We start from the raw sequence: 27,918 nt of genomic DNA on the forward strand, positions 1-27,918 counted from the left end.
TTTTACAATATTGATAAACATTTTGGATTTTAACTTTTTCTTTATCAGAGAGATACCCGATATTTTCCCCTTTTAGAGAGAAAATACTCTAATTATGTAAAATGTAAGCTTGTTAACCCTTAAACGGCAGCCATCATCAACTGATGTTTTCCTAGTAAAAGGTGGCCATCACCAACTGATGATTTCTTGCTTGGCTCTCGGCACAGCTACCATCAATTGATGATACAGGCTAAAAACATTAGTCGACAACTCCCCTTCCCCTAACTCCATACTGACCGTACCCACACAAAGCATTGCGCCAGAGTCATTTTCTCAGTGTAAGTCATGGAGGACAAAAGGAAGGGTGCATCAGCTACGGGAATAAAGCATAAACATTTTTCATCAAAAGAGAAAATTGAAGTATTAGCACATGGTAGTTATTCCAATGAAGAAAAACTTATTTTTCACCAGTATCAAATTCAATTGTTTCAAGCTCTGAACATGATTTATGTAGTGAATTATAATCTACAAGTGCTTTAGAATCCATTGATTACCAATGGTTAAGGTGTCACAATTATAATCCATATATTCATTTTTTTAAATAGCAAAAACACTAGACTCGCATATGAATCTAAAGAATATGAATTTTTTTACTGTTATATTTGATCAAAGTACAATGAGTCGTATTGTGCAAGAAACAAACAAATATTACAAGTTTTGTAAATCCTTGAATTCCAAAGAAAGTGGATGTCAAACTCAGTCTACTTCCTAAAGTAAGAAATGGGAAGATACAACTACTGAGAAAAGGTACAATTTTTGCTCTGTTGTTGCTTATGCCACATGTAAAAATACACCTATTGGCTGATTACTGGAAGAATGATCCCCTTATAAGAACTCCAATTTTTTTTTCAAAATGCATTACCTGAGATTGATTCAGGAAGATTCTCAGATATTTGCATTTTGCAAATTATGAAGAACCAAATGCAAATGCTCAGCTATGGAAAGTTTAAGTGTTTACAAGAGTGAAGATTAAAGCTAGGGAATTTTTTCTCCATTTCAAAAAGTAGTTATCGGTGAATCATTGATCATTTTCAAGAGTCACATTGTTTTCAGGCAATATATTACAAGCAAGTGCAATAGATTAGGAATAAAGATCTTTGTATTATGTGATTGTGAGACAGGAATTGTATTAGATATGATTATATATTCTGCAAGTGATATATATGTCCCCAAAGATACCCAATTAGGATTTTCAGGATCTGTTGTCAAGTGATTGAAGAAAGAAAACCTTGGAAAAGGTCATATATACTGATAATTATTATACAAGGGTGGAATTATGAAACTTTCACTTTGAAAAGACTTTTTTGACAAATAGTTGGAACTAACTGAAAGAACATGAAATTTACACCTCTGAAAAAGGCAAATGTTGAGACCAAGAAGCAAGGGAATACTTTAGCACTTCAACAGAAAGACAAAAGTCCAGTTACTTTGCTTAGTATAGTACATAAAGATGAAACAAAATACAGTGGAAAGAATAATTACAAAACTAAACAACCAATAACCAAACCTTGTATGATTTTAGATTATACTATCAATGAGGCTAGTTGACAACAGTAGCATGCAAATTGGACAAACTGATTGCCTTCATAGATGTGTGAAGTGGTAGAAGATGCTCTTTTTTTCACTTAATTAATATCTCAATTTTAAATTCTTGTAACATGTACCTAGTTAAAACTGGCAAGAAGTCATCACTAAGACAATTTAGTTACAATGTAATTTACCAATTATTGGAAAGATATGGAAGGGTGAGAAGACCTTTCCCAGGAAAACATAGCCTTACTCTTCCTAACAGAATTGATGGAAAAGAAGCATTTTTTTCAGGACTTTTTAGAAAGCATTCCATCATCAGGAGCTAGAAAAAGTGGACAAAGACAATGTCAAGTATGTATGCATACAACAGGAAAAGTGAAAGATGGCGAGTACCTAGTGTAATAAACATACAGTACCACCGTACATTGGATAACGTTTTTGTGATTTTCATACCTTGAAAAATATTTGAACTTGTAATAAATAAGTCTTTATTATGATTTTCTTTTCATTCATATATTGTTCAAAATTCATAATCAAATTGCTAAAGATTATATTTAAAGATTTTTTTTCTCCCAATTTATGTATGATGAGTTGCTACCTACAACATTTTTGCTGTTTAAGGGTTAAACAGTATCTAGTTTGGAAAAACTAAAAAAAATACTTTCATCTTAGTTTTTACAAATTTTGGTATAAAGTTCCATTTTATATTCAGTAAACTTCAATTTTGTTTATATTCATTTAACTCTTGCTACCAGGTCAGTTAAATCGACCAGCACTGTAATACTTTTGTACTCACTATTGTTTCTATACTATTACTTTTATTAGTACACACTGTACATTATCCCAAAATTTGATAAACTTTCAGTTTAAATTAGAAGTATTTTCCACACACAAAATGAATTTTAATGAAATATAATTTTCCACATTAAGATTAAAAATACTTTTCTTCCCCTCAAAAATAAAATTTTATTTGCATAATCTCTAAAACCTCCTAAATGTTTTATTTCAGTAAAACTGTTTTACCTCTCTTCTCTATTGCAACTTTTATACAAGATTGGTCAATTTGACTGATCTTGTAACTACTTACACAAAAAAATATCAAAATAAATCTAAATTATCCTTTTTTCTTTCAAGAATAACTTCAAATTGTGATATCAAACTATACTCGTTAATCCTAAATAGTTTTACACACACATATCAATCTATTTATTTATTTATACTTGAATTTATTGCCTTTTGAATCCTACCTAATTATTATTCCTGCCATTACAAGTTGTAAATCATTTGGCAAATATGTAGCTCACGTTAGCTATTGATTTACATTATGCACAAATTACACGAGTTGTACTGAGCAACCTTGGGGAAATTAATTATTATTATCACTACTTTTTTACTATTTTACTATTGCCTGACTCACTCTCTAAATCTAAACTCACTTAAGGTCTTATCATAAAAGAAATTTTTTGTAGCTTTTACATTAAGATATTTTGACCAAAAGGAGACTATCATAATTCTTAGATCTGTAGTTTATCCTTCAGTATTCTTAACCTCAAACATCTCACTAGATTCTGCTGTTATTTGTTGCAAGAGATGTATTGACAGTTTATAACTTGCTCTATCCAACACTATTTAACCCTGTCTGGGCCAGCAAGATGATACTGTATCACCCATTTGTTTTGCCCGACACTTGAAATGTTTAACCTAATAGCATGAAATTTGGCACCCTTTCTCTGCAATATGTGCTTGAAGAATTATGGAACTTGGTTTAATATTAGTATCATATTTTATTCTGTGAACGTGTGGTAAATGTTTTGAAACGTACTTTTAAAAAAACATAAAAAACTGCCTTCTGTCTTAGAGTGTTTTTTTAACTTTGTGTCTGAAATTACAATTGTTATTCTTCAAGTGTGTGTGTGTGTGTGTGTGTGTGTGTGTGTGTGTGTGTGTGTGTGTGTGTGTGTGTGTGTGTGTGTGTGTGTATTTACAGGTTATGTTAACTGGAACTACACAGAGATTAAAGTTCAAAAACATTTAAAATTTTCATTTGCAAATTACAATAAATAAGTTTTGCAATGTTAAAAGTAGAGCATTTTCTTCTCCTTACTACAAACCATATTTACCTTTTAAGCCATAAATATATGATATTTGTTTCTCTGTTTCAAAGTTATGCCAAAGCTACTAAGAGAATCTACCACTAACCCCAGTTTTAAACTGCTGATTGAAGAGAAGACAACCAGCTGGCAGCACATGCCACCAACTTTTGGCTACTCTTACCAATCAACAGTAAAATATTACATTAAAATACCTCAACAGCTGAAAAAGCAAACATGTCCATTGGTACCAGGTGTTGAATCTAATTTATTTATCAACCACTAGACCATGCAAGTTGAGGCATGATCATGTAAATTATTAAGCTGGGCAAATTAAATCAGTAAATCCAGATGTATTCTGATAAGATACTTATTAGTACCATTGCCAATACAACTGCAAGCAAAGGTATGCATATACTGTGGTATAACCAGAAGTTACACAACAACACACAGTGCATATAATTAACTAAGACATAAAAGTAAGATATAAATAAAATTTAACTATTTCTCTAACTAATGTATTTATCTAAGAAAACAACTGTAAGTGCTACTGAGGATAAAATTATTAACAATGCTAAGAGTAGTTTGACTAGTTTTCTATGGAATCATTCATGCTAATTCTAAAATAACTATTGGGAAAATCATATATTAAAGTGCACTTTTTATACTGGATATAAACATTTAGCTCAAATAAGGGTATATCAGAAGTCTGGACCTACACAGAAACACACACAATTTATTATTCAAACTGCATGCCATTAACTATAAATGTATTGAGCCCTTTAATGTGTTCTTTCTAATTTTCCACTTGAATAAAAATCTTCATGTTTAAAAACTTATGTTTTTGTATTCTTATTAGCTTGTAGACAATGTTTTTTTAGTGGTTTTTTTTTTATAGTGGTGTATGGATATAGAAAAATAAAATTCTGAAATTTTTGAGACAAATTACTTTAATAATTCTTATAATATTTAATGTTTCCATTTCAACCTTATGGGAATTGGTTGGAATATTAAGATCAATAACTGGTTCATCACACTGATCAATCTTGATAAGTAATGTAGGAACACTATTTTTCATTAAGTGAAAAAACAAATTCCAAATTACTCAAGTTTTTGTGGAATTTTTTTTGTCTTTATGTATTTTACTATCCAAGATAAACTTGTAGCAAAGAAATGTGTGAAAAAGGTTTTGGATTTTATTTTTAACAGTATAATTGTCAAGCAATAAACTAATACTACTTTGCATTTAGACAACAAATTCTGAGAATTATTTCAAGCCTTTAATGATATAACAAAAACACATCTTGGAAAGTTAACTAACAGAACACTTGTTTGAATTATATTTGATTTACTACATAAATATCTAATTTTTTTGCAAAGACATTGAAAAACAAAGATACAGCAAATGTATAAAAACAAACTATTTCCAAAAATTAATATTATAATTAGCTGTAATCACTTAAAGAAAACAATCACATTCCAAGCTGTTTGACTAATGACCAGTCTTCAATTATTCTGAGTAATTATCACACCACAACTGAATCATTTTATTCTCTGCAAAGATGTCTTCTGGTATTATCACAAGTTTTTGTTGCCAAGTAGTAAACAATGTATTATCTTTTGTTTTTACTACCATCAGAATGAATTTGAGTAGATTATATATTATCTACAACATACAATGACAAGAATCTTTACTGATTTATCACATGATATCTAATAAATATTTTAACAACGATTAAGTGTATTTAGTTTTAGAGTTATCTTAAACATATGTCTAGGAAAAACCCACAGAACAGTATTAATTGTATGTTCAGCTTGTTACAGGTTTTGTACTACAATATGTACATGAAAATACTTCATGAGAGAATAATCAATTATCAATTAATTGAATGTACTTGAATAATAAGCCTAACAGTTAATCAAATTCCACTTATAATAATAAAACCACAAACAAAGAATAAAAAAATTACAAACAAACAAGACTTGCTAATTGTATTCTCAAGGGGAAGAACGTTTATCAAGTAAAAACTTTTGTTTTGGGATGAACAGGAAAGGTTTAGAGACAAAATAAGTATTTTGTTGATGTATAGTTTTAACTTACTTGTAATCAAGATATTACAAGACTGTCTCACTGTACACAATAACAGTCACCAGTAAGACCAATCTTGTTATTTCATAACCAGTTTTATAAATGACTAGCAGGAGTACCTGTCCATTAAATAGGCAAAATAAAAACTTGTTTGTAAGAAAGAAATAGTTTATTTTTTTCTTCTTAACATTAAACATTAAAGAAACAATAAAAATACATAAAGATACAAATACTAAAAAGAAAGACTGTTTTCAAAAATTCTATCAATATGAAATTATAGCTTCCATTGTTCTTTAAAAGTCACCTGAAATATAATTTTGGTTTTGTCTTAACACATTTGCACAGTACTGTGGATGAAACAGATAGCTAAAAGGTGTGAACAAACACAATCTTGGCTTTACATTGTATCATTTGATAATCACTTTTAGGCCTGGTTGTGTTATAGCAAATAAATACAGTCTTAAGTATCATGAGACCTATTTTGGAAAATAAGTATTCTTGTTAGAAATCTGTGTGTAGACCTTTTTGTCACTGATCTCATCTCAGACTCCACTTTTTTCTTTTTTAACAGTTAGACAGACTTACTGACTTCAGAGTAAAAAGGTACAAAGACAGGTTTCATACAGAAGTCACAAGTACTTGTGTGTGTGTGTGTGTGTGTGTGTGTGTGTGTGTTTATACACATACACACACACCAATTCAGAGAAAACTGTGTGCTGAATCAATATGAACATATCTATAATAATTATATACAGAATACCAAATTTTTTGTAATGTTTTCATACATATATTAAATCTTTATTCTAAACTACTGCATTTGATGATTTTATTGACAAATAGATGTGAGAGAAAATACAAAATATAATTTATTAAGAGGTTCTACTTAATACTGAAACAAAAAACTGACCTCAAAAGATGATGTAAAAGCAAGAACTTATTTTTCATATAGTGAAAATGTCTATTCTATAAAAATATAATGATGATATTTGACCATATAACAAGCTGCAAATATCATAAAGCTTTGTTTATCATTACCTTCATGTTACTAGAAACTTTGTAGCATGTGATAAACTTGTAACATAGCTTAAGATGATCAAATCATGTAACTGTGTTTTTTGTGGTATAGTTTAAAAATGCTTTTCTATTTAAAAAAGTCCACAATATTCATTAAATGAGTTACAGTATGACAAACCACAATGTCCAAAAACATGTTTTTTAAAATTGTACTCACCCTTCTCTCCACTAAAGCTGGCTTGTTAACAGGATTGAATTTTGTGGGGCCTTTGACATGATCACGTAGCTTTCGTGGTGCATTTGGGTCTACTTCTTCTTCATGGTCATCCTCTTCAGTCTTGTCACATTCACTACACTGCCTAAGTAGGAAAACTGTTAATAGTAAATATGCTTTTACAGGCATTTTACATCTAATGTTTTATATTTAGACAAAACTTTATTTTTTTACAAAAACATTAAAACTTAGAAACTATGATCATGAAATAAGCTTGTTTCAATTATACATTAAAAAAAAGCTAGTGCTAAAATTAATGAGTTTAATTGATTATAGCAACATTTACTGAATACAAGTTTGTCTATTATATTACATTACTCCAGTAAAACTAATACATTGTATTATAAATATTCAAACTGACGTAGCCCATGACACACATTAAAGTGTTACATTAGAAGGAAATATTTTTCTAACAGCTTTGTCAATGTAATTTACTTTAAACATTTTTTTCCTGTATACATCAGGTATAAAATTATGAGGAGAAAAGATTAACTTACTTATGAAGTAATACATCTTGCTTATATTCATTACAGCATACATTAATAAACTCTTAAAATGATTTAAGAATTGTCTTTATTTCAACTTAATTCAAAGAAAAATAAATTTTTGTGACTTTCCTTAACTTTTTTCAAAGCATTCATAGCTTCCTAGAATGGGGAAGTAAAAATGTCTCAAAACAAAACATCACCAATTTGAATAGTACAATTCCAAAATTAGTTTTGTAAAAGTTAAATCAGTTACTGTTCCTCAACTGTGGTATGATATACACTTCAAACATCTCATCTTTGATATGCCATAGGCTAACGATTTAAACAAAAAGAAAGTTTATTTTCTTTCTATTCTTTTCATCTGTATAAATCAATACAGCTTCCACTTCGAAAGAAATTTGCACAGAAATCAGTACAAATGATAAAAAGTTAAAAATCAGTTTGTGTACGAATCCTGATGAAGCCTCAAAGGCAAAATGATGGATCAAATAAAATGTTTTTTATAATTATTAGGAGTTTAAAGGAAGTTTTTCTCTTAACTTTTAATTTAAAAAAGTATTTACAATTTTAGTAATGGTAAAAACATAACTTCTATTGCATGTCAGTAATAGTAAACACTTTGAAACAACATGTGATGAGTTTCTAGAAAAAAATTATAAACAAAGTTTATAGTTTTATAAAATAAAAGACTCAAATTGAAAGCTTTTTAAAAACTGAGAAAGATGTGAAAATCAGCAATTGAAATTACAACAACGGGGTAAGCATATGTCTTAATGAAAAGTATTTCATAAAGAAATAATTTTGGATTTCCATAACTGAGAATTCATGCAAGCATCATAAAAACAAAAGGAAATCCTCAATAGCCATGACAACTGAAATTCTTTTAGGAAGGTTTAGAGTAAATTAATCTACTTCTATGCCAGTAATACCAAGCAGGAGGTGCTTATACACTTTATTAGATTACTTGTCAGAATAATCAACCAGCCTAATTTCAAACTGAAATTCTCTTAGGCAGGATTAGAGTAAATTAATCTACAAGACCTTGGGTGTGTTCAAAAACACCAATAAAAAGGAGTTCATCCCCTGAATCCAAATCTCTAATTAGATTTCAAATTGGTCAAAAGAGGATGGAGCTTTAAGCTAAAAGTTTATACTTGAAAAACTCAACCACCCTATGAACCCCTATGCCATGACTAACAAGTTATTTTACTTTACAGAAACTACATAATCTGTAAAATGTTCAACTCAATGTGCAAACAAGTTCCTCCAGTAGTTTTGTTTTTGCAGTGCAATAAAGCAACTCATATGACATGTGTATCAAACCAAAGCATACGATAAAGTAAGGGTTAATAACCAAATATAGATTCAAAACTAATTTATTTAAATGTCTAGGGAATAAAGTAATTTCAATATTAATTAGTTATCTTTTGGAGAGGCTACTATGAAAAAAATACATAACAATTAAGGTTACTTCAAGCTTTTAGAATATAAATTCATTAAAAATATTAATATTTAAAGAACATTTTTTACTTCTATTTGTTCAAAAATTTCTGCTTGCAAAATGTATGTCAATAAAAGTACAGTAAACTTATTTATTAGTGATTTGGATGAACTTGCTTTTGTTCACAAAGTAGTTCAATATTTGGAGTTATGGTTGTTACCTGTAAGTGCAAGTCATGTTCAATATTAGCCTGTTTCTACATTTGGTCTTTGTAGCTGTATTCAGTGAAAATGTTTGCTCACAAAGATATGTTGTTGGAAAACATCAAAATTTTCAGAGGTCTGTTACTTATTTCATGGTATTCCATGGCAATTTGAATCCAAAATTGTGTAATTTATTCCTGCTGAAATTTTGTTTTTAGGGTGTAATCAGTTGAAATTTCTATAAGCTGTTCTTTCTCTTTCAAAGACAAACTGTTGGTATTTGCAGAGTCAAAGGAATTTTGAACCTACAGTAATTTTTCTAAATAAGGGAAGCACTCCCCAGTAGTTTTATATAAATCAGGTATGTGCTGCAAGATTGAAATTTTTGCATCTTCACTTAAGGAAATTTCATTCATAAGTAAAAAAACCACTGAGATTTTCAAAGCATTTAAGTTCTTCCATAAGCATACATTCACCTCAAAGTTTTAGCTTACGTTGAAGCGCTTCCATTTCACTCTTGAACTTTGAAGTGCGTTACCCTGGTATCCTGCATTGTAGCATTCACTTCATTTATAAAGGCAAATATGTCCGAAAGGTGAGCCATTTTCTGTATTCAGCATTTGTCCCTTAATTTGTATGCAAGTTCAAATTGACATTCAGATAAAAAGAAACCTATCTCCTCACACAGTTTGTAAAACAGAGCAAGCACTTTTCCCAAGAAAGCCATCGGACTTCAATATGAAGCAGCAAATTTTTATGCAAACTTCCCATATCCTCACAGAGTAAACTGAAGATCCTCACATTGAGTGGTCTTGATTTTATAAAATTAACTATTTTTATGACATCACCCAATACCTCTTTTAAGTCTTCTGGCATTCCTTTCATTGCAAGTGCATGACAATGGAAACAGCAGTGGACACTCCTGATGTCCGAGTTTTTCCCGTTTCTTTTATGAGTGCCACTGCATCTGAAAATTTTCAATCACAGCTGCAGCCCCATTAGTGCAAATACTTGAGCAAAGCCAACATTGGATCTCATGTTCTTTCATAAATAAATTGATCAGTTTAAATATTTCTTTGCATTTTGTTTTAGTAGGCAAAGGTTTACAAATTAGCATGCCTTCTTCAAAACTGGCTTCATGAATGTTGCAAACAAACACAAGCAATATCGCATAACCTCCAACAACTCATGATTCATCCATCTGAAGTGCAAGAGTTGGACTCTCTTTAACTTGCCTTATCAACTACATTAAGCAATTTACTGACACATCCTTGATTCTTCAAGAAACCAAGTTGTTAGAAAGGGGCACAGAGTTCATGTTTTAAAGACATTTCTCATCAATCATGCATTACCAAATCTTTTATGAATGGTTTTTATCAAATCTTCTGCAATTGTATGATCTTCACCTGCTTTTGCAATACAGTAACTAACACTATGTGAAGTAATAAGAGCACCTTTGTTGTCCTGATAAACAAACAAACAAAATGTAGCTTTCCTTGGATTTAATTGAAAACTTTTGTTTGAAATACTTGGAAGTTGGATTTTTTAATTGGGAGTGTTTGATTTCTAAATGCCATTTTAACTTTGCTGGATGCAAGTTACTGTCACTTACTGTTGCACATTCAACACAATCCACTAGGTCCATCTTCATTACCTGTCTGTGTAAAACCATATTCAATAAAATTTCCATCATACTTTATTTTTTTCTTGTTTCGGTTCTTCTTGCATCTTGAGTTGAAGTGCTTGCACACAACAACAACACTGATGAATTCTTATTAGACTTAGGCCTGGGAAGAATTTTACTCGTATGAGATTTATTACCGATATTCAGCCACTTATCCACTATAAGGGTGACAACTAATTATTAATTTGTCCAAAAACGTATTCTTATATCTTTGGCACTTCAAAAGTATTTTCACAGACACAAATTAGCTTCTTAATGAAAATTCGTTCAAGCATTTGAGTTTTATCATCATATAATGGCATGCTGACCTAAGATCAGTGTTGCCACAATGAAGTCAGATATAACAATTCATGGAAAAAAGGCTACCCTGTTATTTTTACCTCTTTTTTTAACAGAAATATTTTAGCCAAATAACAAAATATTAAGCCAGATCTGACTTAAGTTTAAATCTAGAATGAAATAAAACATGACGTCAGAGCTCACTAGTATCAAGTTTGTCTAAATCAAACTACAACGAATGTAATCTAACCAAACAATTACCAATTATAATTGTCATATATACTTTATATGAATATACTTTGGAATTGAAATAACTGATACTGCATCACAATGTTTCAAATTTGGACAAGTTTCAGCTATGACATCATGTTTTATTTTGTTCGAGATTTAGCCGCTAATCCAGACCTGACTTTTAAAAGACAGTAGACATCACCACCCAGGGTTGACCGATGTTTCATATGAAAATTAATAGGCTATCTTGCATCTCCAATGATGCATGCAATCTTGAGATGGTGGCATATCTACGAGCTACCAGTGGTGACACTGTCGAAGTTAACCGAGATTGTATTAACATTTTCACTGCAAGAACTTCCCTTAAGCTAAATAAAATTGTCTGGCATTAGGTAGAATAAAATATTAAAAGGCCCAGAATGAGATGAACCATGCTTTATACAACTGCCAATGAAATCATCATACTGTCAAGTCGATAAATCATACCTCATTTTCTTCCAAAACATGGAAAAGTTTCAGAATTGCACCACCTAAGCTTATTTTATATTGATGGTGTCAAACCAAGTAAGGAGCAATAATTCATTGCTTTATATTTGGCACATTTCTACATCAGCTACTAAAACTAGAATAAACATAAGAAATAGGTGAAAAGATCAAAAGAAACTCTCAGGAGATTTACTCTGGAATTTAGTGATTATACTGAAAAGCAGAGAGAGTAATATTTTGTTTTGTCTACTTTCTGAGTCAGCTCCTAACAATAAAATTATTACCAAAGAATCAAGTATGATGTTACAGAAGAGAAAATAACTAAAAGAAATATAAAGCTTTACTGAAAAGTCTTTCATATTTAATTACAAGATTTTTTATTTTTCATTTATTTTCTTTATTATTATAATGTAACTAAAATGTAAAAACTTGTAATGTTTACTGAAAGTCTGCCAAATTTTGTAAAGATACACATACCATTTTAAAAGTTAGTAGTATCAAACCACAAATGACTGAACAAATACAACATGGTCACGAGGTCAGTCAATTTTGAGTCCATAGAGAATGCACAAATACTGTTAAGTGCTTTAATAGTAAACAGTGATAGGTGCCAGTTTAAAGCAGAGTTAAAATCCTTCATCATAAGATTGAAAAATTAAAAAAACAAAATTTGTATATGATGTATAAAGAATACACATTACTACACAATGGCCAAATGTTCAGATCTTTGCAGTTACAGTTTTGGATTGGAAAAATCCAAAATGACTATGATTACTTAGTCATATCTCTGTAAACAGACAATTGTAAATAATTTATATATATATATAAAATCCTGTGTTTCTTACCAGCCTTGAGACTTAGTCTTCTTTGGCATTCGAGTTAATGGTGGATCTAAACAATACAGATGATAATGAAGTTGGCAGCTATCACATTTAGCCAGTTGGTGTTGGTCTTTTGACTGGTGACAAATCCCACATCTACTAAAACATACTAATTGTAATATGTAATAACCAAAGACTTGTTACATTTATAAAGTTATTTTTAAAGAGCAAAATCTAAATACTGACAACACTTTTTAAAAGCTTTAGTAATATCTTAACCTCCTTTCACTTTAATATAGTACCAGGCATTGTTAATATATGCATTATTTAGTTAATTATAGTTTATCAAAGACAAGGACAGAATATGAACAACAGTGATTAAATAAGGAGCCAACAGTTTACGTTCTTGCTACAAGTAGGTTAGAGTAAGCTTGTCATAACCTTTCACAAATTGAAACTATTACCAATGTAGTCACTGTTTGAAGTAAAATACAAAACTACACAATGGACTACCTGTGCTCTGCCCGTCACGAGTATCAAAACCCTGTTTCTAGCATTGCAAGTCCACAGACACAGCACTGTGAAGCTTATTATCAAGGTATATGAAAAAATTTAACAAATCAAACATAGTTAATAAATCACATTTTAATACAAGTTTTAAGTTCTTTATCTTATAAGGAAATATTTAAATTCAAAATTTTCCCCATATGAGAATGGAGACATTTTCCCTCTCCTATAATTTAATTACCACCCCTCTTTGAAAGCTACAAAAATTATATTTTGCCTTAGTAATATCTGTAGTATAATGAAAAATTAGTTAAATTCTTCACTTCAACCTTATTTGTTTACAAAGCAATAAACTAGAAAATCATGCCACATCATCTCTTTCAAACTGCTAATAGTTCTAACATTCATTATAATTTTTTTTATTTGCAACCAGTACAAGGGCAAATTTCTAATCTATCAAATGATACATTACTTTTTAATACAGAACATTCTGTCTTCAGTTTGAAAGATTGTACTGTAGTGTCAAGTTCTAAACATTAATGAATTTTTTGAGGCTCTTACGCAAGTCATAAGGCCAGTACATTGATGACAGATATAGAACATTTTGCTTTGTGCATATTGATGTATTTTGTGTAGTTAGATGTATTATTCAAATAAAAAGTATTTAGTAATACCATTACTATAAACAGCAGAAAATAAGAGATCAAAGATAAATACTATATTTTTGTTATAAAAGTAACTAAAACATAAAAAAAATAAAAAGCATTATGTTACATGATGTTAGTCTAGGTAAGATAATGAAAAAAATAAATGTTAGCAAGGTATGCTCATGAGTAAGTCATGTGGTGGTGTTCACCCCATTTGCTGGGAATCATTTACTGTCCTGAGATATTAGTGACTTACATTCAAAAATTTTATGAAACCACATACTGTTCAAGTTATTGAGTTATTATAGTACAAAACCATAGCTAATAATCTATACTTCAACTGTGTAAGTTTGAGTTCTTACTCCTATAAGACTAAATTTAAAAAAAAAATTCTGAATTTCTTCTAGTGCGACACATCATTTTCTCCAAGTATCTTGTCTTCTCTGTTTTATCTACTTCCCCCTCAGTAACTATGAAATTAAATGTATATTACTCACTACAAGATTTTAATTACTCAGACAAATTACAATTTTCATAGCATTTAGTTTTTTTTTAGTTATAGAGCAATCAAATAGAAAATCAGACCTCTCTTGCCACACACCACCTGTCACATCATATTTAATTCTATATTATGTATAACCAACAGAAAGCCAAGATTTTCACCAATTAATGAAATATTATACTACTTTGTTTGTTTGTTTTTTTAAATGGAGAATTAATTTTTCTGTTAGTACAAGAGAAGGATAATGACTAATTTGGATGAACGTGTAATGGCTCTTGTCTCATAGTTAGAAAGCAAGAAGAATTGTGAGAAGTAGAGGAAATTGTCCACTTTTTGAATGTTATTAGGCTCTGCTCTCTGGTGCATTATTTAATAAAATAAATTATTTAGTGCATTACTACCATTAGTATAAAACAATTGTGTTGTTAACAGTCAACAGCAAAAAAGAAGAGGAAGAAAAAGGTGAGTTGGGTAAGTATTTTATTACTTGTTTCTCATATTTATTATAAAGTTACCTAAAGTGGGAAAAATATGGATCTCAAAGTTAGTTAAGGTCAAATTAGGTAAAATAAATACTATAATAAAATTGTTTCACAAGGCATGAACCCATGCAGCTTGTGGGTAATGTAATACAATATTGTAACATCAACTCTTATATGTTCCAAGTGATTTACAATTTACAATGTTGAAAATAGCAGTTAGACATTGTTCAAAGGGAAATAAAATGATACATTTAGGTATAAGTAGATGTATAATGTTATAAATTTAAAGTTACTTTTAAATGAAGGTATTTTCATATTACAAATTGAAGACATTATAGAAAAAATAAGGTTAATTTAGATTTATTCCTTTTTTTTTGGTAGTTATGAGGTCAGTCAAATTGACCAGCCTTGTATCGAATTATGGTAAAGAAAATAATAGAAAAAATGTTTTACTGCAAATAACCATTTTAAATATATTTATGATGCTTTAGAAAATATTCAAATGGAATTTCAGATGAAAAAAGGTATTTTTTAATCTCAACAAGAAAATCACTTTGCACACAGACTAGTTAAAAAGAATGTTTGATATATTCAACACAAATATCACTTCATAATTTATTAAATATACTTTTGTAAATAAAAAGATTTTTTTACACATGAAACATTTATAATGTTTATTGAAAGTCTTCCAAATTTTCTGATATATTATATCAAAACTCTGAAGACTTTAAATAAGTACAAATAGTTCAAATGGTCAGTCAAATCAACCGAGCCTGTGTTAAGAGTTAAATACTGTAACTTAAGCTATGAATATGCCAAATGATTTACAAATTGTATTTCAGAATTATTAATTACAAACAATTCAAAGGACAAGAAAACAATAAAGTTAAGTATAAACAGATATAAACTCTTATGAGCCTAAAGATATTTAGGATAAACAATTGTGGTATTAAGTGACAAACTACAGTTATTTTAGAAACGTAAAAGGGTAATTTACATTTGTCTCTATGGTTATAAGTTTAGTCAAACTGACTGAGGGTATAGGGTTAGGGTACAGAAAATAAATAAAACAAAGTATAAATGAAAACAAGTTTGATAGTTAGTTCAAAACTTTTGAAGATAATGCAAATGAAAATTTTCAGATGAAGCAAAGTATTTTTAATCTTAAGATAAAAACCACTTTGAACTCAGGACAATCAATTATTTGACTCCATATATTCTACAGGCAAATCATTAGTAAAAATACTTAAGAACAGAGATTTCTTTTGTGTATAAAAGATTTGTAATGCTTACAAATTTTTTTACAAAATTCAAAGAGAACATATGTATCATTTTAAAAGTTACAGTATGGAATCTCTAATGGTTACTTTGGGATCACAGGGTAAGTTTAATCCATTGATCCCATAGTAAGAGTTAAGATGTGTTAAAGCCATTGAGCAATAAAACAAATAATTTTAACAACTGTTTAAGAAGTCAGTTCTAGTATAAGTTGTGAAATGGTTCATCCTTTTCACTTATCTTAAGTTTTAAACATTTTTGAAAAGAACTTGGTGAATACGACTTAATATTTTAAATAAATGCCATGGAGGTGACCAGTTTAAGAAATTTAGCTGTAACAAAAACTAAGCAAAAATTTTGTTTATTTAGTCTATAATAATTCACATTTTGTTGGTGTTACAGAGTACCTACTCAAAAAATACTGATGAAGAATCACTTTTTCTGTTACTTTTACTAGGAGACTTCACTATGGGTTTGGGTTTTAATACTTCAGGCAGTGGCAACTTCTAAATAAATGAAAAGCAATTAAAAAAGTCTTAGAAAGCAACTCCAAACAGTTAAAAGAAAAAATTAAGTGTGTAATTTATTAATATATTTTTTTAAATTTTGATCAAGTTAATTAATAGTAAATATATACAAAGGGTTAATTACAAAATGTGCAGTTAACTTTCATTTTGTGATACAACCAAAAACATATCCAAAGAAATGTATGTAATGGTTTATCATCTCAAATCAGTTTGATTTATTACCTTGTATAGAGACATTTCCAACACACTACAGATATATATATATATATTTTTTTAATATTCTTCATTCAAGAGCACAAATATAATCTGTTTATAAAACAACAGGTTAAAGCCCTTACAAGTTTATTATAATACAATCACTGTCATTTCAAAAGTAGTAACAGTTAATGAATTAACTTAAAGTTTGAGCTGGTTTAGAGAAATTTGTCCAGAGATGCTTAGGTTTATTATTAAATGAGTTCATGTAAAATTAATTTCTCTACTAGACATGGCCATTCTGACAAAATTGTAGTTTGCAATTCACAGGATATGAAACTTAACATTTAGATCGATAAAAAAAAAAGTATATATTGAAACTAACTTTTCATTATGAGGATAATTAGATAACAGAGCAGTAATATATTAAAAAATCATTTAGCTTATCATTAAGACTATCATTAATAAACATACCTGAAAATGTGTAATTAAAAGATAAAAGTAGTTTTTGAAAAATTTTAAGGGAAAACTATAAAAGTCAAACCTGCTGAAGTTAACTTAACCCTAGATATAAAAAAAAAAAGCATACATGCACACAAATTTAAAGTATGGATAAGATTAGAGTTGTGTAAAGAAGGAACACTAAGAAAACAGATTGGTTAATTTTAACGTACAAATTTCACCTCAAGCAGGCTTGAAAAAATACATTACTGAATGTTGTGATTTAATATATTTCATACACTGTTGAAAAAATGTTTTTATTGTTGGAAAAACACTAGTTTGGAGTTTATCCTCTAACATAAGATAAATTCACTATTATATCTACTTTAGTTTTTTTCATCTTTGATAAGATTACCACCTGTCTTTCTGCCTGATGTTGATTTGAGAGCAGACAAACTCACATATAAACTGAACATCAATGATTAACTGTCTAATTTTTTTTTTATTTATCAAGATTTATAATATCAAGCAATTTTTATTGCAAACTAAGCATAGATGGACAAATAACTAAGTTAATAATTCAATGTTAGGTTTGTACTAATTCACAAGCACTTAGAAACTAATTTTTTTATAACCAAACATACACACTGAATTCAGCAATGTACTGTTATTGAGATTTTTTACAACATTAAAAAAACAGGTTATCTAAGACTTAAAGTTGAAACAATTATAAATCACTTAACAGCAACAACAAAAAAGGTTAAGTTAGTAAAGTAATCCTTTTTAAACTATAAAACAAAAAAATTAGCCTTATTTCAATGGAAAAAGACAATTAATACATCGATACTGACCTACTTGCATGTCAGAGGATAACTATACTTTGTGTTAAATTTTCATGATTATTTTGAAACAAAAGTGTATAGAAATGACATTCTAAAACCTATTACTTATGGTTTGTATAAAATGGACATGTTTCTATTTTGGCTATTAAATAGGAGCTTGTAGATATGAAAGTAAACAGAAATAGTTAATTTATCAATAAACAGCAGATTATTACCTTGTTTCCTGTTTCACACAGTATCTTCCAGAATTCAATACCTTTTTCAGTGAGCTCAAAATTAATTTTTTTAAGTTCTTCTGCTTCTTCCAGTAACTAAAACATATTACAAATAGTAAAAGCATTCACATCAATTAATTATATTATATAAATTTAAATAAGGTTTTCAATAGCATAATATGTATTTGATATTAAAAAATGAAAAGCTTAGACATATTACTATGCAACCTATATTTAAAGTTTTTCAAATTTTTCATTAATATATTCAGATTTTAGGGATAAATAATAAATAGTTTTACAAGTTCATGACTTGTTTAACTACTAGCTAAACCATGACCCAAATAAAACTGATAAAAGCAGGTTGTAAAGAAATTATCAAAAATCACAAAAATATAATCATTATACTAAAACTATGCATTCTAAACTGGAGTATTTGATATCTAATCTAATCCTGAACTTTCTACAGATACTTTCATTCATGAATAATAGAACTGGTTTTGTGCGTATGTTTGTTTCCTGTTAAGCACAAAGTTACAAAATAGCTATTTGTGCTGTTGCCCATCACAGGTATCAAATCCCAATTTTTAATATTATAATCACATATACCACTGAGCTACTTGGGTGTATGTATAAACGTTTATTTTGTTCACAAAATTTACGTATATGCTGTACGTGCAGAAAAGATGCACTTCAGATGTAAATCTACAATACACAGATTCATAGTAAGAACCACTTTTAAAAAAAAAAATTCTTTGTCCACTTGTACTGATTTCTTTATCCTAATATTGTAATCCATTACACAATGGCTCTAGACTATAAATGTGTAGTGATATGCAAGTGAGCAAGTACAATAAGCCAGGCTTTTTGGAATATATCTTTAGAGTATACTTTACTTTTCAATTCTCTAGATAGAGTATTATTGTTATTATTAATAATGATATTCCCTTCTCACAGTGGAAATACTTCACCAAATTGCATTGAACTTGGAACAAACATTAAGTAGTACTAGTTTATGTTTGAAAACATTAATACAACCTAAATTAGTATTTTTGTAACTTAAGATTATGAAATTTAAAACTCCATTCTGAAACACAGTTTTGAAAGTATATTAAAATATTTCTTGATTACAAGAAACCCACTTGAGATAAAAATGTACCTAAGGTATATTAAGGTATATTCAAATAATTTTTATTACTAGAACTTTTTATTATTATTGATCTTAAGGAACCATTCCATGTACCCAGTCAGTTTTAAGTCAATAATCATCAATGCATCTCTTTGTGGGTAGTTTATTTTGGATATAAATAAAAATATGACAAAAACTAAAAACCTTATTGGTGATTTAGAAACCATCTCATCTTTCAAATAAGTACCACTGTTATAAACGTTTGTCAGGCTAGATGGTTTTTATAAAAAATTGTCTTGATTGAATTCAATTTACATTTAATAAATATAGTATTTTTTTAATAAGTAGAGTTATGTTATTTGAATATTGTCTAAGACAAACAACAACAAAAACGTAAGAATAACATCCGAGTCAACCAAAATAGTATGCCCTAGTTTAATACACTACTCACTAAACCTATCTAAGTTCACCTTATGTCTTCTCATAGAGAAATTCTTGTAGCTTTCAAAGGGATATAATTTTACACAAAAATATTTTTAGAAACTATAAAAAATTATGATTTGTTCCTAAGTCTTCTAAAACTGTCCATTAAATTCTTTGTCCAATTATTCAGGATGAAACCACAAAATAGTCTTACAATTGCCTTATTTACCATATACTGAAATAAAAATATTGGACTGTTTTCAATACAACTGTTATTAGTAACTACTTCTAGTTATTTTAAGAGCAAAGCTTCAGTAGTAACTACTCAAACCCCACACTGTGAAGCCACAATGATATCAATGAAGGGATGTAGAAATAAACCATTAACAGAGGAAGAAAATTACAAGAAAATCAAAAGATGAGTCATTACATTTTCAAGGGATACCTTTTTACAAAATTCAAGTCTATCACTGTGTGATTTACAGGTCACTAGTTGGGGTTATGGAGAAATGAAAGTTGGAAACTTCCTTTTCATTCTTCTTTGGAGTTACACAAAATATTATGCAATGAGAGGAAATCAATTCTTAAATAATTTGCAAGTAAAACTAAATTGTACAGATATAATTATTTTTTGTTTCAAATGTTGAAGTGCAATATGGAGATATGTATTTGACACCTGAAATGTGCATGCTGACCTGAAGAGAGTTAAATTCATTTTACAATGATAGCTTATGATTTGTAGAACCTCTGTAAAAAGAGAACCACTTATGGGATGAGGATATATCTCTGACTAATTCTAATTGTGAAACTATTGCACTAATTTTTTCTTTGTCATTATATTTACAACATATTGCATATGTTTCTTTTGCAATTTCCTAAAACACCAGTTTACTATAATCAACAACACACAAGAGGGAGGGAATCTTATCGTCATGTTACCACAAATAAAAAAACAAACAAACATGTTTTACAGTGAAAAAGATATATAAATATACATATTGGAAGCTATACTAGTAATGTATATTTATGAAACATTTATAATAAATACCTGCTCATATTTCTGTCTCACATTCTGTTCCTCCTCTTGTAGTTTACTGTTTTGTTGAAGAAGTTCATCTAAGTGTCGCTGCATTGAAACCATGCGATTATTGCGATCTACAAGCAAGTGAAAAATATTTGAACAAGTAAATACAATTTGTTTTGCAACTCAAAGCTTACTTCAAAGTGTTTAATAAAGAAAACCAAAACTTTAAGAAATCACACATAGCAGAAATTTTCTGAGACATAACAAATCACATCACTTACCTAAATAGTAACTTATGAACTCTACGCTGAAAGCTGGCTGGATATGCCACTTCTTTCGAATATTGACCATGGTGTCTGAATTTGTCAAATAAGTCTGGAAAAGTTAGAACAGTCAGTCACTTGATATTTATGCATCTCATATTTTGACCATTACAAACTACAGGGTTAAAATACAAACACAAAAGTTGTGTCAACAAGAGCAGTGAAAGATCAGAATATGATTTTACCAGTTAGTGCAAGTATCAGGAATGAAAGAACTATTAGTATTACCCTTACAAAAAAACTTGTAATCACAATCCAAAAGCCTTCACATAATAAACATCAGCTGTTTTTTTAAAAATGTGTTTCATCTATATTTTTTTCTACATATGTACTAAGTGGCAAAGCTGTGAATACATACACACACACACATACATACATATATATATAGATTTAACTTAAACTTATTTTGTGTTTTTCTGTATAATATAGCCAAAACTGAAAAGAATAACTTTAGGTAACTGGACTTGTCTTAGCTTTCCCACACTACACTTGAATACTGTTACAACAACGACAAATATGAACTATCAACAGTATTTAAGGTAAGTCTTGTAGTTTTTAAGACTTAAGATAAAAATTTTAAGATTTTGTATAAAATTAGTTATTTTCAGAAAATGGTGGAGGGAAGAAGTTACTGGTAGTAGAGATGTAAGGTGATTATTATTCTACATTAGAAATGTTTAGAACTTTTAAGGGTGAGAGATGGTAGATAATGTTTTATAAATGTATTTATTAATTTTTATATTTTTGACTTTTAATACATCTTTTAATTTAAGGGTAGCTGCTTTCCCACAACTAGCTACAGACAGTGAAAGGCAGTAGGAGTTCAAGTGTTGTGGGTGTGAGCACTCAACTACAAACCCTTAATTGATTTTCCATGATTGCTGCTTTGTTTTTTTATTGTGTTTGGATTTTGTCTTATAGACGGGATATCCCCAACACCTTGGGTGCTAATAACACAAGCAATCTCCATCATGACATTCAGATTATGACTGGAAAGTGCAATGAATTTTTTAAAATATTTCCACAAAAATTACATCCTATTGCTAGTTTGTTACCACCAAAGGTGGGGTCATGGTAGTAAACAAGGATGTTCTAATTGACAGTTTCATACAGCTGTTAACAAACTGACATTTCAAAGGCAATCATTTGCTTAAAAACTCGCCAAATCTAACAAAGGTAAATTATTCATAACAGACCAAAAACAGATAAAGTGCCTCATTGCTTTGTTGTACAGATAACATGTCCTAAACTTCCTACTGTGGAAGTCTAAATTAATGAAGCCCTTCCTATTATATACTTTAATATTAAACAAGCATATATTTGATTACATGAGCTAAAATATGTAAATTCTGAATTCAAAACAAAGTATACACTGTTACATTTAAATATATTCTAATCTAACTTTACTTTTCTTTATAAAGGCTGGTAGAAGATATATAAGAGAATACTTCGAAGCTCATATTAGGTAAGCATGTTTTGAGCACATTTTAATTTTTATAAAAATACTTTTTCATTTATAATATTACTGTATTTAAAGTTTGTGTGGAAAATATAATAGTTTGTTTCAAAAATACTGAAAGTTTTTTGCTGTAAGTAACAAAAAAGTGTATTAGGCATAACCAGTCAATAAAATTTGAAATACCTGAAACTATATGTAGTGCCTGCATAAATTTAACGTTTCATCACTGACCATTAAACACAAACAAGAAAACAGTTTGATAATGTGGTATGTAACAAAATAAAAATGAAATGGAGAATAAGTAGCAAAACCTGTACCAACTAAATTTGCAAGAAGTAAACTGGAACAGAAATTTATGAGAGAACAAAATTATGAAAAGAAAATCTTTTTAACTCTACATTTAATCTTTTCTAGACTCACTTGTGGGGACATTCCAAGCATCTCTGCTTTCTTTAACAATTTTTTACATGCTGCAGGACTAGTTGTCAGAAGTCTTGGCATCTTTTGAGTTGGAACTAAAACAGTGAAGTTATATACAGTATTGTTAAAGCAAAATAAATTTAATAAAAATTAATTACTCTACTTAACATTAGTAGTAGATGTGTAAAGGTTATAATAATGTTAAGAATAATAATGATGTAATTGATAGCTTTTGCTACACATTTTCTAGTGAGTGAGTTTAACACTCCTACGAAAAGTGGGGCCTAATAGGCCCCAGAGCAACTTGAAAGGTTATTAATATTAGGCTAATAATTTTGTATTTATATGAAATTGCCATTTAAATCCATTAATGAATGGATTAACGAGATTCCCACTGTTCCTATCTACAATCTAGCGAAACCACAGCCAGGGGAACGGGCTTGGAGAAATCAGGAATAGAAACCTCTTTTCGTAGGAGTGTTAATCAACACCATTACACATTCTGATTCTGCTAATTATGGAATTATTTAGTATACATATAACATTTAAAATGTACTTGCAGTGCAGAAAGTTTTACATAACTTTTCAAAGGTTCATTGAATCTCAACTCCATAACCTTACAACTCTTACAAATATGAAAACTGAAGATACATGTATACCACATCTACAGAGAACACAGAATTACCAGTCACATTTAACCAAAGCAGCAACAGTACTGTATACAGTTCCAATTAGAATGATATAGTAAATACAATGTTAAGATATATTACCCCATGCAGGTGGCTTTTTAGCTTTTGTTGCTAAATACTTCTCCCTGTGCCAGGCAAGTTTCCTTTCTACTCTAGCCTTAACAAAAAGAAAGGAGGACAAGTAAAATATTGTTTACCAATACACATACTTGAATTACTCTCAGCATTTACTTACAACAAAATGCTATGTGACAGTACATAATTTATACTTGGTAAACCCTTCTTTGAAAATTATATATATCCATCTATATACGAGTAAATATGATTTACGAAAATAACAGAGAAACAAAAGTCTTTATGCAATACATACTTTTAAAATTAAAATGCCACACACATACAGACCTTCTCATCAGAAGGTGGTTTATCTTCATGTCTTTTATCCTTTGCTTGTGACTGCAAAGCCAGCCAGTTGCATCTCTTACTACGGGCAATATTCTTATCCCCATGCAGCTTGCAGTATGCAAAGAATGGGTCAGCAATACTCTGCAGGAAAATAAAGTTGAGTCAGTGTGCAGGTATTGGTATTAATACATCAAATTAGAAAAAAAAAACATCAATAATGATTTTGAATATACCATTCTTATTACACTGTTTCAAATTAACAAAAGTGTGAAAATTTAATTTTTTGCTAAGCAACACTGAACATCTTTCAAGCAATTTTTTTTCAAAGATATTAACACCATGAAAATCTAATTTTAAAACTTGAAATTAATATTAATCACTTTATGGTAAAATCATATGTTTATGTCAATTTCCCTTTTGGCATTATTATGAACCTCTTCTTTGATAATCATTTTAATGTTTTTGCACACTGTAAGAAAATATTTTCTACGAAACCAGCTACAAATATTTTAAAGGCAATGTTATACATACATACAAGAAAAAGTAAGTTGAATTAATCATTTAGCTAACTCACCAGAAATAATCTTACAAGTAGCCTAATCTATACATACACACAAGTTTACAGTATAAAGCATACATTCATACAAAACAATACTAGTGTTTACAATAAAGTTTGTGTGATGGTATTACTAAACAATAAACTGAAATGCATACATGCAAAAAATCGTTATTTGGGTTATAGTCCAACCAAAGTAATAGGTTCCTACATTTATAATATAAATTATTATTTGGTCAAAATACTTTTCAAAATTTGTATAATGTTTAATTTTTATTTTATTTCCAGAGATATAGACTTAATATTTTTTGTATTAATGTGTTTAGGATGATCCTGTTACCTTTATAAAATACTTAATATATCCATATAAGTATTTTACAACAAAACTTACTCACAACAAGAGCTACAATAGATGAGGATGAAAAAGCTGAGATCAAACAAAGAATACTTGAATGTAAGCATGTTTTGAAGTAAATGCACAAGAAGCATCTACACTAGGTTTATGTTCTACACACATTTGTTGACAGTGCCTAACTATCCCAGGTTTATGTTCTCCACACATTTGCTGACAGAACCTAAATTTTAACTGTACTTGGTTTACAACAAAAGGAACTTTCAACTGCTCTAAAAGTAATAAAATTAGTAAACACTTGATGTTTACAAAAATAAAGCCACAGTTTTACCTTCTGCTGGTGTATTTATAACAAAATTATTATAAGTACAAAAATAACAGTCAACAATTATGCACACTTAAGTTTAACATGTCTATAGTCACCAAATATAACCACAGTAAAATAATAACTGAACAGTCACAAACCTCTTCAGTGGAAGCTTCAGATAACAAGCCTTCTCTCTGGGCACTATCAGGAGAAACAGGAGATAAGTTCATCTATGCAAAAATATACTATAGGAAGTAGCTCTAATGGATAGAAATAGTAAGCATATCTTGTTGAAAGTTAGCTTAAAACTAGTACTAGTATTTTCACTATTCAGACAAATAATTATGACAAATATACATAATGAAACACCAACTTTACAATATGCAGTATACCTTCCACATACAATTAAAATCAAGAATTCAAATATGTGATGATATAAACAGTCTTAAAATGTCTAATTTCAAGTGCTTTGGCATGACATTTTTTTCCTGTTTGTACAGAGAATTTGTGTAACACAACACAAAGCATACCTAAGCTAGCCAACACACCCACCATCAACTCTAATTAAATAGTGACTGAGATTTGATTACGTATTATAATGCACCTAAGGACCTAAAATGCTGAGTGAATTTTTGCAACAACATGAAGTGAAACTTCAGATTCATATTATGTCATAATAACTATTATACTATTTTAGAAAACTAGACATTCTCATGGTGCTTTTGAATATTAAACCTATCCAGAAATGAAGTGTAAAACAAGTAATTATCATAAAACAAAATGATCCAGGAAAGTTAAAACTTGGTACTCACCACGTGACATGGAAGTAGTTTCGACACATACCAGCGTCACAGCTGATAGAAACCCCTGTCCTACTGAAACGTTCATCCTCGCACAATCCACAAGCCTAGCAATTTTAAAATAAACTCAACCTTACATATATTTAATGATGTAAAAATTGATTCTGCAGAAACACACACACACAAAACATGCACTAATCAAAAAATGAAAAGTAGAAAAATTATGTACCATGATGGAAGACATTTTCACTTTGCATGTGTGCAATAGAAAATGTCCAAATAATATACTTATAAATTGTGTTACATTTGTGTACTTGTAAAAAATAAAGAAAATTGTAAATTAAATTTGTCACTTATTAGTACATTACTCATTAGCAATAGATTATTTATCCTATTTGTAAAATATCCATTAAATATATACTAAATTACAATAAGTGTGGGAGTGGCACCCCTTCAACAACAGGTGATGCATCTCTCCACTACAGATCAATTTTAATAAAAATAATAAAAGTGGTTGATGAGATTTATCATTACCTTGACTTAGTTACACATACTGTTACCAATCATTAGAATTCAGATGGTCAATGACCTTGCAAATAACTTCAACTATAGTTTGTTTTCTGAGATTTGCAACTAGAGATTTCCCAAAACTGTCCAAGAACAGTTTTAACTGGACTTTGTCTTTTTTGTTCTTATAGCAAAATCACATAGGGCCATCTTCTGTGTCCACTGAGGAACTTAACTGGAGTGACCAAAGCAGACTGTATAGGTTATTTTAAATCACTGCTGAACACAAAATATGGTGTTACAGTACATTTTTATGAAAAAGGTGTATGGCTGTTCTCCATAAATGAAACTTATGCATTTGAAACACTGTCCAGCATTTCACAATATAATTAATTTTTCACTTTCCTATTTATTACACATCAGAAGAAACACGTCAAGCCATGACACTATTTACACCACCCTTAATTTAGGATGACAGTTATATGCAAGTCTTCTCCAGGGTATCAATAAATTCAAACCCATCCATTCACTTCTGCATTTTTTTTACTGCTTATCTTGATTAATTCTGGTTCAATATCCAATGTGCATATCCAGTAACTTTACAATTACTCAGTTAATTTAACAAAGAGTAATTAGTCACAATATAAGTGAAACCATACCAAATAATAGTTCCTTTTTTTGATAGCATCTAGACTTTAGCTATCTGTAATAAATGCTCAAACACTGAATTAAAAATTTACATCTAAGTTCAGTAAGAAGAGGCTCACTGGTAACTTTGTGCATGTTGTCCAAAAACCTCTAATACTAAAAGTGTATATTCATTAAATAAGTTCAACATTATGCCACATACCATACATCTTTAAGATACAAGTGCTATTTTACTTATACAAAAATAAATGTAGTTGCTTGCTTGAAGTTTGTCAAGTTAAAGATTTCTGTGATGTATAAACAAATGATAGTTTTACTTCGTATAAACTGATTTAACCCTACTTCTGCAGGACTTCCTGTTTGTGGACTAATATTCAAAATTTTACTATACTACTATTTTCTGAATATATGTCATTACATTTGGTATCAAATTGTATATTATAATCCAAATTTTAGTATACATTATTTCATTTTTAATCTAAAAGTAAATTAAAACATCCCTAAATATCAATTTTTCTGCATCACGTAGTATGTTAAATGCAGAATTGGTTCAAATTAGGTATTTGTGATGTCAAAA

General features: G+C 29.3%; 1 protein-coding gene across 9 annotated transcripts in view; it reads right to left on the bottom strand.

Moving 5' to 3' along the window:
- The window catches only part of LOC143237396 (PHD finger protein 14), a 90,113-nt gene that overhangs the window by 20,194 nt on the left and 42,001 nt on the right, over window positions 1-27,918 (bottom strand). For 6 of the 9 annotated variants that reach the window (XM_076476608.1, XM_076476611.1, XM_076476610.1 and 3 more), the window contains exons 9-19: window positions 26,199-26,293; window positions 25,545-25,587; window positions 24,172-24,312; window positions 23,851-23,926; window positions 23,081-23,175; window positions 21,160-21,253; window positions 20,903-21,009; window positions 18,306-18,401; window positions 16,497-16,591; window positions 12,694-12,828; window positions 6,980-7,121 (exon numbers count right to left, since the gene is read on the bottom strand). In XM_076476608.1, coding sequence (XP_076332723.1) covers window positions 6,980-7,121; window positions 12,694-12,828; window positions 16,497-16,591; window positions 18,306-18,401; window positions 20,903-21,009; window positions 21,160-21,253; window positions 23,081-23,175; window positions 23,851-23,926; window positions 24,172-24,312; window positions 25,545-25,587; window positions 26,199-26,293 — 1,119 coding nt within the window. The remainder of the gene's footprint in view (window positions 1-6,979; window positions 7,122-12,693; window positions 12,829-16,496; window positions 16,592-18,305; window positions 18,402-20,902; window positions 21,010-21,159; window positions 21,254-23,080; window positions 23,176-23,850; window positions 23,927-24,171; window positions 24,313-25,544; window positions 25,588-26,198; window positions 26,294-27,918) is intronic. The other 3 variants (XM_076476609.1, XM_076476613.1, XM_076476612.1) reach the window with 1 other exon arrangement.

The sequence above is a fragment of the Tachypleus tridentatus genome, chromosome 13 (genome assembly GCF_004210375.1).
Source record: "Tachypleus tridentatus isolate NWPU-2018 chromosome 13, ASM421037v1, whole genome shotgun sequence".
Classification (NCBI taxonomy): Eukaryota; Metazoa; Arthropoda; class Merostomata; order Xiphosura; family Limulidae; genus Tachypleus; species Tachypleus tridentatus.